This window comes from Cebus imitator, unplaced genomic scaffold, assembly GCF_001604975.1.
Source record: "Cebus imitator isolate Cc_AM_T3 unplaced genomic scaffold, Cebus_imitator-1.0 Scaffold132, whole genome shotgun sequence".
Classification (NCBI taxonomy): Eukaryota; Metazoa; Chordata; class Mammalia; order Primates; family Cebidae; genus Cebus; species Cebus imitator.
In genome coordinates this window covers 230,833-241,836 of record NW_016107447.1, presented here as the reverse complement: position 1 = coordinate 241,836, position 11,004 = coordinate 230,833, and the positions used below count along the sequence as shown (strand labels likewise).

General features: G+C 48.5%; 1 protein-coding gene across 3 annotated transcripts in view; it reads right to left on the bottom strand.

Moving 5' to 3' along the window:
- GDAP1L1 (ganglioside induced differentiation associated protein 1 like 1) overlaps nucleotides 1-11,004 on the bottom strand; it is a 30,773-nt gene continuing 19,769 nt past the window's right edge. For 2 of the 3 annotated variants that reach the window (XM_017541165.2, XM_017541164.2), the window contains one exon: nucleotides 1-1,372. In XM_017541165.2, the coding sequence (XP_017396654.1) occupies nucleotides 1,029-1,372 (344 nt within the window). In that variant the 3' untranslated portion in view covers nucleotides 1-1,028. The remainder of the gene's footprint in view (nucleotides 1,373-11,004) is intronic. The other variant, XR_001828872.2, reaches the window with a different exon arrangement.

Here is an 11,004-nt window from a genome sequence, read left to right as displayed (position 1 = left end):
TCCTGGATGCTTTATTGGGGCTTTCGGTGGTTTCTATGCATGAGCAGCAGTGACACCAAGACTCTTTCCCAACGCAAAAGGCACAGGAAAATGAGACTGGACCAGGGTGGGTGGCATGGATGCAGAGACTGCAGCCCTGGGAGTGACGGGAAGGGTGGGTATTGAAGGAGATGGCTTGGGCAGAGGCTGGGAGGGGGACCTAGGTTTGTCCCCTCCAGATCCGCCCCTGTGCTTGGGCTGGACTGACCTTCTGAGAGAAGGTCAACATGGCTTTTACTGAAAGTCTCACCTCACAGGGTGGAAAAACTCAAGTAGGAAGAGAATGATGGCTGCTGCTTTCAGAGGTTTCTATTAAAGCCAAACCCAACACACGGGCCAACTCAGACGGGCAATGAGAGGGTGTGCTCATGGTGTCCATCCCCACCGTGGCCTGGTTTTTGGGTGCCACTGCCTTGGCTCAAGCCAGTGCTGTCTCAGTCCATGTCCAGGAGAAGCATGAAGCCCCTTCTGATCTTCAGGGACCTCCCATGGGGTCTCCGGTTCTCCAGCCCCATTCAGAGGTACCGGTTAGAGGAGTTGAGTCTTGATGTTGGCTTTGTCCTGTGGAAGAGTTCCCTGGGCAAGAGGGAAGGGGAGGCGAGGAGTCAGGCCGTCTGAGCCCCCAGCACCTCCCAGAATCTGGGCCCTGGTGGATGAAACCTCCTGGGACTCACCTCAGTTCCTAACCAGTCCCCACAATTCCGTCTTGAGACCTTGAATCAAAAGAAAAGGCATTTGTGTTTTGTTTCTGGTTTTTGTTCTGTTTCCCACTTCCTCTCTCTTTTAGTAGAGCCGTGGCCTTGAGTCACAGTATCGGCAATGTCTACTTCTAAACTATGGAATGTTTTCACACTGACGATATTATTACTCAGAACGAAGGGCAGGGAGGGCTGTCCAAGTGTTCATGAGACAGTGAGTTACTGAGAGCTCATGGGGAATCACACAGCACAGAGACACCGACAGTCAGACACCAAGCCCCAGGCCTGGCCCTAGATGTATTTTTTCTTGAGGTACCAGTAAGCAAAGTAGCCCATCCCGCCCAGGGAGCCCATGAGGAAGGATGCCCCGAAGAAGGATGGGGGTTTCCTCTTGACCAGCCGGAAAGCATTGGGGATGACGGCCGATAGCAGGGTGGTGTGGATGTCACCCAGGACTTTCCGGAAGGCAAAGCGTCTCTGGACCCTCTCAAAGAAGGACTGCAGGTTGGGCCGGCTGCCATCTTCCCAGTATTTCTTGGACAGTCCCAGGAACTTGAGGCGGTGCAGGGTGGCTCCCAGGAGGACATCAGCAAGGGTGAAGGCACAGCCACAGAGCCACAGCTCGCATTTCTGCCCTAGAGTGGAAGAGAGAGGCGGCAAGGGGATCAGCCTCCCCTAATACACATGCCTACTTCTCTCCATGAGCTCCTCTGGCTTTTGCATGCCTGCCCAAGTATTTCCCAAGGGTTACTTATTCCTGTCCAACTTCAGTGATTTTTGCTGTATACTCATACTACTTCTATTATTTTTTTTTCTTTAAATTGACTGACTTTTTTTTCCTTTTTTTTTTTTTTTTTTTNAACGTTAATAACAATGATTTGGATAATTGGCTGACTGCTTTTCTGTATTAGTTTATTGACTCATCACAACTTTATATAGTAAATACTATAATAATCTTATTCTCATTTTACAGCTGATACATCAGCTGACTTTTAAAGTGCAAATATGTGGCTGGCGTGGTGGCTCATACCTGTAATCCCAGCACTTTGGGAGGCTGAGGGGAGTGGATCTTTTGAGGTCAGGAGTTCAAGACCAGCCTGGCTACCATAGTGAAACCCCATCTCTACTAAAAATATAAAAATTAGCTGGGCATGGTGGTGCACACCTGTAATCCCAGCTACTCAGAGGCTGAGGCAGGAGAATTGCTTGAACCTGGGAGACGGAGGTTGCAGTGAGCCGAGACTGTGCCACTGCACTCCACCCTGGAGAACAGAGTGAGATTCCATCCCAAATAAATAAATACATAAATAAAGTGCAAATATGTGTCTTAAAACTCTGGACACATATACAACTACCCCTTTGACAGTTCCACTTAGTGTCCACTCTGCATTTCAAATTCAAAATGGAATTCCTGATTGTCACCCCCAGAGCCACCCTGCTCATCCCCATCTCAGTAATGGAACCTCCACCCTTGCAGTTGCTCTGCCCAAAAGCCTTGGTGCCACCATGAATTCTTTTGTCCTTTTTTTGAGATGGAGTCTTGCTCTGTCACCCAGGCTGGAGTGCAGTGGCACAATCTCAGCTCACTGCAACTTCCACCTCCTGGGTTCAAGTGATTCTCTTGCTTTAGCCACCCTAGTAGCTAGGATTACAGGCATCCATCACCATGTCCAGCTACTTTTTGTATTTTTGATAGAGATGAGGTTTCACCATGTTGGCCAGGCTGGTCTTGAACTCCTGACCTCAGGTGATCCGCCCACCTCAGCCTCCCAAAGTGCTGGGATTACAGGTGAGATCTACTGCGTCAGGCCCCACCATGAATTCTCTTTCATCCCCACGTAAAATTTGTCAGCAATTTCCGTCAGTGTTATCTTCAAATACATCCAGAATCTGATACCGCCTCTACCTTTACTGTCCTTGTCCAAACAACCATTATCTTCTAAGTTACCACAATGTTCTTTTAAAAAGGTCTCCCTGTTTCTGTCCTTGTCCCCTGGAGTCTATTCTTAGCACAGCAGCCAAAGTGGGCATCTTAAAATTTAAGTGCCGGATAATGTCACTTCTCCCTTCTCAAAACCCTCTGATGATGCACCGTTGTGGCCAGAGGAAAAGCAGAAGCCCTTCCATGCCCTGTAAGGTCTTCTGTGATCTGGCCCCCAGGTCCCTTTCAGACTTCAGATGCTGCTTCTCTCCCCCTTCCTCACTCTTCTCCAGCCACATTGGCCTCCTGAAGCTCCTTCCATCAGGCACATTCCTACCACAGGGCCTTTGCCCTTGCTGTTCCCTCTGCCTGGAACAGTCTTCTGTGTAGCCACGGAGCTCATTCCTCTGCCTCCTTCACATCTTTGCTCATTTGCCATCTTCTCCTGGGCTTCCCAGACCACCGATTTAAAATGAAAGCTTTGGTCAAGTGCTGTTGCTCACACCTGTAATTCCAGCACTTTGGGAGGCCTAAGTGATTCCACTAAAAATACAAAAATTAGCCGGGTGTGGTGGCAGACACTTATAATCCCAGCTTCTTGGGAAGCTGAGGCAGGAGAATAGCTTGAACTTGGAAGGTAGAGGTTGCAGTGAGCCTAGACTGAGCCATTGCACTCCAGCCTGGGCAACAAGAATGAAACTCCATCCCAAAATAAATACATAAATAAAAATAAAAGAATAAAATGGAAGGTTGTTTGTTTGTTTGTTTTTGAGACAGAGTCTCATTCTGTCTGGGACTACAGGCATGTGCCACCATGCTCTGATAATTTTTCTTGTATTTGTAGTAGAAACGGGGTTTCACCATATTGGCCAGGCTGGTCATGAACTTCTGACCTTGTGATCTGCTGGCCTCGGGCTCCCAAAGTGCTGGGATTACAGGTGTGAGCCACCGTGCCTGGCTAAAATGGAAGTTTTAAATGGCAATGGTAAATTGGTAGCCTGTGGAGCCCAGGAGAAGATGGCATGTGAGTGAAGACACGAAGGAGATGGAGGAAGACCTTACCCTGGCAGTCACTTTCCCTCCCCTGCTTTGCTTTCCTCCATAGAACAGAGCGCCATATTGCGTCATCTACTTGATATACTCATTTTGTTTATGGTTTGTTGTCCTCTTCAAGAGTGGAAACTCCATGAGGGCAGGGATTTTGGTCTGTCTTGTTTATGGCTATATCCTCTGCATCTAGAACTATGCCTGGCATACAATAGGTGCTCAGTAAATCCTTACTGAGTGATTGATGAATGAAAAACTAAACTGTATCATTAACAGTAGCATTAAACGATTTGCTACAAACTACCTACAATGGTAAAAGTAAACATAACAAAAACAAAACAAATGCGATTAAATTCCAGCTGGATACTACTGCCCATCAAAGTCTCTGTGTCCAAGACTGGTTTATTTCTTTTCTTTCTTTCTTCCTTCCTTCCTTCCTTCCCTCCCTCCCTCCCTCCCTTCCTTCTTCTCTCTCTCTTTCTTTCTCTCTTTCTTTCTGGACAGAGTCTTGTTCTGTCACCCTGGAGTGCAGTGGCGCAGTCTCGGCTGACTGCAGCTTCCACCTCCAGGGTTCAAATGATTCTCCTGCCTCAGCCTCCCGAGTAGCTGGGACTGCAGGTGTGCACCACCACGCCTGGCTAATTTGTTTTTGGTATTTTTACTAGAGATGGGGTTTTGCCACATTGGCTGCTCTCAAACTCCTGACCTTAGACGAGCCGCCTGCCTCAGCCTCCCAAAGTGCTGGGATTACAGGCGTGAACCACCACACCTGGCCTCATTTTGTTTTTAAGAAAGGGGCAGATATTAAATACATATTGTAAAGGGGTTAAGCACTAACACCTTACTAATACTCTTTGATGTAATCAAAAGAGGATAACTCTCACACTGTGGTTTTATATTACTTGTCACCAGTTTTTGTGTCATCTAAATTTATTCATTTTCATTTTTTATTTTTTTAGCCTCTGCCTCCCACTGTGTCATCTAAATTTAGCCTGACTGTCACATTTGGGATTAAGAAGGAAAAAATTAGCCTGCGTTTTTAGGAAACACTATTGTTTGTGCAATATTTCTTCCCAGTTGTTTTGACCTGAAATTCTGGAACGCCTTTGCTCTCCTACATTGCCTCAAAAATCTTTAATTCTCCCCACTGACTACACCTCTATGTCCAAGTTTCTGTGCCTAGCTGTCAAGCCCTTTCAAGAGTTAGCTTAGCTCTAATATACGTCTCTAATTTTGACTTCTTGTGAACTGCCCATTGGTCCACTGTCTTCCCCAACAAGCTGCCCACTTCAGCCTCTGGGTCTTTGTCCCTGCTGTACCCCATGCCCAGAATGCTCTCTCCTCTCCTTTCACTTCCTGTGAGGGCTGCTTTCCTGGGGAGCTTGCCTCTGCACCTTTGAACAGGCTGCTCCTTTCAGTTCAGAAACTCCATGAATACAGTGCACCCCACCCTCAAAACCTAAGCCCCCTCCTTCTGCTCGGCATCTTCTTGGTCACTGATTCATTCATTCAGCAAGTGGTTACCTGGCAGTACGTACTGGGCATGAAGACGTGACACAACAGTGTCTCCCCTCAAGAGGCTTACAGTCATGGGGCTGTGTAATGAAGGCTCTCATCAGAAGGTTATCCTTGAATAGGTAACCTTCAAGGCACCTGATGAAGCCAGGCACAGTGGCTCACATCTCTCTCCTTTACTTTGGGTGGCGAAGGCAGGAGGATTGCTTGAGCATAGGAGTTTGAGATCAGCCTGGGCAACATGGCGAGACCCCCTTCTCTACAAAAAATTTAAAACATAGCCGAATATGGTAGTGTGTGTGCCGAATACGTGTGCCTGTGGTCCCAGCTATTAGGAAGGCTGAAGCAGGAGAATGGCTTGAACCAGGAAGGTCGAGGTTGCACTGAGCCTTGTTCACACCACAGCACTCCAGCCTGGGTGACAGAGTGAGACCCTGTCTCAAAAACCAAAACCAAACAAACAAACAAGACACCTGATGGGCCCTTGCGGAGAGATAATGAGTTGGGAGTTAGTGATGCAGGTTCCAGGCTCAGGGAAGCATCGTAGTGTGGATGTGATATTTAAAGCCGGGAGAGTACACAGTATCAGTGTAGACAGACTTGGAAATAGGGGAAGGGACTGAACCCTGGGCCCCACTGCAAACTTTAGATATTGACACGAAGAGAAACCAGCACAGATAAGAAGGAGCCACCTTTGAGGTAGGAGAAGAACCAGGAGAGTGTGATGTCCAGGAAGCCAACTTAGGACAGGATTCTGAAGAGGAGACAGTGCTCAGCTGTGTTCAAATGCTGCACTGAGGTCAAATAGGAGGCCTGAGAACTGGTTTGACTGGCAAACTGACTGGCGACCCTGGCAAGGTAGCTGGAATAGAATGCTGACTTCAGAGCCAGCTTGAAGGGAGTTCAAAGAGAGAGAGGAGAGGAATTGGAGATGGTGAACAAAGATCACTCCTCTGAGGAGTTTTGCTAGAATGGGGAGGATGGGCCAATGGGGAGAGACAAGTCAAGAGCATTTTCATAAGCTGGGAGGAATGAAATAGCATGTGTTTAGGGCTGGCGTCGCAGAGAGGGGAAAAGATTCTACGGGGAAGGGTGGATAGAATTACGGATGTGGTGTTCTTACAGGGATGAGAGTGGATGGGATCTAGTGCACTAGGGAAGGGACTGGTTTTAAAGGACAATCCCCTCCATCCTTGGGCAAGGACAAGAACAGTGCCTCCTTGGTAACAAGAGGGCAGATGTGCTGCCATATTTCATCCAAACTAAGTTACTATTAAATGTAAGACACCTACCCAAAAGTAAGAAAGGAGAACTAAACTATTGACTGTAAGAAACATTCCAATTTCAGAGATGCTAAGATGTGGTCTAACAAAGATGTGTCTCAGAATTGATGAGATACAGAGCTGTGAAGAGCTCTTTCTAATGCTTTGATTTTCTCGGTGACATATTGCCATTGCTTTTATTACTTTTGCACTAACCTAAAGTGATCAGTTGTGAGTGAGGTGGCCGGAGGGCTGAGGAGGGTAAGCAGATATGCATGTGGATATCCACTCCCATGGGCATCTGTGTCCACGTGTTGTGGGGTTGCCACACGTGTGATTGCAGTGTAAGGCCAGGTGCATCTGGATGTTTGCTGCAGACATGTTCACTGTATGTTCATGCCTGTGTTTATGTTTGTAGGCAAATGCTGATGGCCTTCTATGTGTGTCCATGTTTGTATGTGGGAAGTGATCTGGCATGTGACCCCTTCTCTGCCCTCCTCCCTTCTCTTCCAGTTGTGTGTTCCCTTTGCAAACCCCAGGCCTAGGTGAGCCCCACCTGCACTTCCCTGGGTCTGCCAGCTGGAGGCAATCATCTCACAATGAGGCCAACAGGTTACGCTTCAAAGTCAGGACCACAAAGCCCAGGAGGGCACTCAGTGCTGTCCAGGGTCCTATTATATTTCTTGAGTGCTTCCTGCTCCCTGTGGAGACAATTGCATTTTTTCATCCTCTCTTCTCATGCTTCTCACATCCTGTCCCTCTCAGCCGATGACATCACCTCATGCTTCCTTCAGAAGACAGCAGCTTTCAGACGTGAAAGCCGACGCTCCCCACCTCGATGCTCATGACCCCGTGATCTCAAGACTCCAGGCCTGGGTACTCCTCTCTGCCTTGGGGTGTCCCTGCATCCTGCCTGTGCCTTGGTCAACAGTCCCTCTGTGGAGCCCTCTTCCATCTCCCCGGTTTGCAGACGTCCATGCTGCCAATGCGGACACAATGCAGGGCACCTCCTACCCCCGCGGCCAAGCCCTCCACGGGTCCTTTGCACCTGTTCCGCAGCGTGTCTCCGCATCTCTTCAGGTTGCCTTTCTAGGTCTTCCTCCCCCTTCTCTATGTTGTTCTGCACCCCAGGAAACTGACTTGCTGGCTACACCCCCTGGGGCTCATGCCCTCTGGCTCTGGAAAGTTAGGCAAGTAGGAAGCAGGGGCGGGAGAGGTGGGAGGGCAACAGTGACATCGAACTGACTTCCCTCAGCTCCTCTCTGTGAGTCACCACGGGCTAGCAGCGACCACCTCTGTCCAGGTTTCTGAATCTGCTCTCTTGACCCTGTGATCTCAAGATTTCAGGCCTGGAGTACTCCTCTCTGCCGTGGGGTGTCCATGCATCCTGACTGTGCCATGGTAAACAGCCCCTCTCTTGAGCCCTCTTCCATTTCCCCTGTTTGCAGATGTCCTCTGTTTTCTACCGGGCCCCTGCCTGAACCACGCCCCTCTTGTCTTCGTGGCCTCTGCATCACCGTCCTGCACCACAGATTCCTCCTTTTCACTGCACTGTTTCCACCAGCATGAGAACACATTTGTACATCTCCTGTCTAAAAACAATTCCTCCTGTCACCCCATGTCCTTCTTCAGCCACCATCCCCTTCTCTGTTGGCCTCTACCCTTCTCAAAAGAGGTATCTGTGCTCACCGCCTTCATTCCTCGCCTCCCATGCACTCTTCAGCCCATTCCAATCTGGCTTTTTCCCAGGTTGCAGTGAAATGCTTTTGGCAAGATCACCACCGACATCCATGGTAGAAAGCCAAGGGCATGCTTTCCTACCCTGGCTTGCTCAAGCTCCAGCAGGACTGATACCATTCTGCCTCCTTAATACCCCATCCTCCCGCAGTTCCTCCTAACACGAGGGTCCTCCTACCTCACTGGCCACTCCTCAGAGGACTTTGCTGGCTCCTCTGCCCTGATCCCCACTCGGTGTGGGAGAACCTCTGCACAGATGTGGTAGTTATGATTATGATGATTACTATTTGAGACAGGGTCTCACTCTGTCTCCCAGAAGACAGCTCACTGAAGCCTCAACCTCCCAGGCTCAAGCAATCCTCTTGCCTCAGCCTCCTGAGTAGCTGAGACTATAGGCACATACTATCTCACTCAGCTAATTTTTGTATTTTTTTGTGTGGAGACAGAGTCTTACCATGTTGCTCAGACTAGAATCTAACTCCTGGGCTCAAGTGGTCCTCCTGCCTGAGCCTCCCAAGTAGTTGGAATTACAAGGACACATGACCATGCCTGGCCCAGGTGTGGTAGTTTTAAAGTACACCCACAAATTACTTGATCTACTCCCCACTTCAGTGGAGCCCAGTTCTCCTCCCCTTGAATAGGGGCTACATTTTATGACTTCTTTTTTTTTTTTTTTTTTTTTTTAGACAGAGTCTCACTCTGTCACCCAGACTGGAGTGCAATGGCACAATCTTGGCTCACCGCAACCTCTGCTTCCCAGGTTCAAGCAATTCTCCTGCCTCAGCCTCCTGAGTAACTGGGATTACAGGCATGCATCACTATGCCAGGCTAATTTTGTGTTTTTAGTAGAGATGGACTTTCTCCATGTTGGTCAGGCTGGTCTCGAACTCCCAACCTCAGGTGATCTGCCCACCTTGGCCTTTCAAAGTGCTGGAATTACAGGCATGAGCCACTGTGCCCAGCCATATTTTGTGACTTCTAATGAATGATGGGGCGGTGACTTCCAGTGATAGATCATAAAAGACACTGTGGCTTCTGCGTTTTCCCTTTCTCTGGGATCACGTGCTCAGGGAAAGCCAGTGGCCACGCTGTAAAGGAACCTGAGCAGCCTATTGAAAGGCCCATATGGTGAGGAACTAAAGTCTCCTGCCAACAGCCAGCCGGGAACAAAGGCCTCTAGCTAAGAACCACATGAATAAGCCAGCTTGGAAATGGATCTTCCAGCCCCAGTCAAGCCTTCAAATCACTGCAGCCCCAGCTGACAACTTGCAGGCAACTCACATCATGCAACCCTGATTCAGAGCTGCCCAGCCCAGCTGCTCCAGAACTCCAGATCCACAGCAAATGTGGGACATAAATGATTTTAAGCCAGGCGTGGTGGCTCATGCCTGTAATCCCAGCACTTTGGGAGACTGAGGCAGGTGGATCGCCTGAGGTCAGGAGTTCAAGACCAGGCTGACCAACATGGTGAAACCCCGTTTCTACTAAAATATACAAAAAATTAGCCGGACATGGTGGTGGGTGCCTGTAATCCCAGCTGAGGTAAGAGAATCAATTGAACCCAGGAGGAGGAGGTTGCAGTGAGCCGAGATGGCACCACTGCACTCCAGCCTGGGCAACAAGAGTGAAACTCCATCTCAAAAAAAAAAAAAATTTAAATTTAAGACACTAAGGTGGACAGCAATTTCTTATGCCACAATAGAGAACTAATACAGAGGTCCCGATTCCTCTTTTTGTCTCTCTCCACTCTCTTTCTCGATGGAAACATCCAATTCTATAGCTTTAAACACCATGTATTTTCTGAGGACTCCCGAATCTCCAAATTCTGACCTCACCTTTGAGAGTCAGGCTGGATTATCTAACGGCCTCTGTGACATCCTCTCTCAGGTGTCTCAAGCTCACTGTCCTAAACTGATCTCTCAGGTCCCCCTTGCCCATATCAGGAAATGGTACCATTAGGTAGCTTGGTCCAAGCCCCAAGAATTGCCTTTGATTGTCTTTTACCTCACTCCTAACCTCCCTGCAAGTTCCTGTTCATTTTATCTTCAAAATACCTCACAAATCCATTCACATCTCACCATCTCCACTGCAACCATCTCAGTCCACGCCAACATCATCTCTCCCCTGGGCTGCTGCGCCGGCCTCCCGTCCATCTCCCTTGAAGTCCATTTTTACACAGCAGTTGGAATCCTCTCAAATTGGAACAACTCAGCCCCATGGAGACTGCAAACAGGGCCACGAGTTCCTTCCGTTCCTGTATGCATGCCACTTGGCAACGTGTGCCTCTTGATGGCTTTGCTGCTCCTGCCATCCAAGACTCATGGTTTTCTTTTTCCTCTCTAAGACTGCAAACTCCATGAGAGCAAGAACAATGTCTGGATTTTTTTATTTATCCCCAGGACCTAGCATCTAGGAGATATTCAATAATTTATCCCCAGGACCTAGCATCTAGGAGATATTCAATAAATATTTGAATAAATGAATGAAAAAGAATGGTAATAATAATAATTTTTAGAACATGTCAGCCGGGTACGGTGGCTTATACCTATAATCCTAGCGCTTTGGGAGGCTGAGGCAGGTGGATCACCTGAGGTCAGGAGTTTAAGACCAGCCTGGCCAACATGGTGAAACCCCATCTTTACTAAAAATACAAAAATTAGCCAACACGGTGACAGGCACCTGTATTCCTAGCTACTCGGGAGGCTGAGACAGGAGAATTGCTTGAACCCGAGATCACACCATTGCACTCCAGCATGGGGACAAGAGCAAGACTAGTCTCCAAAAA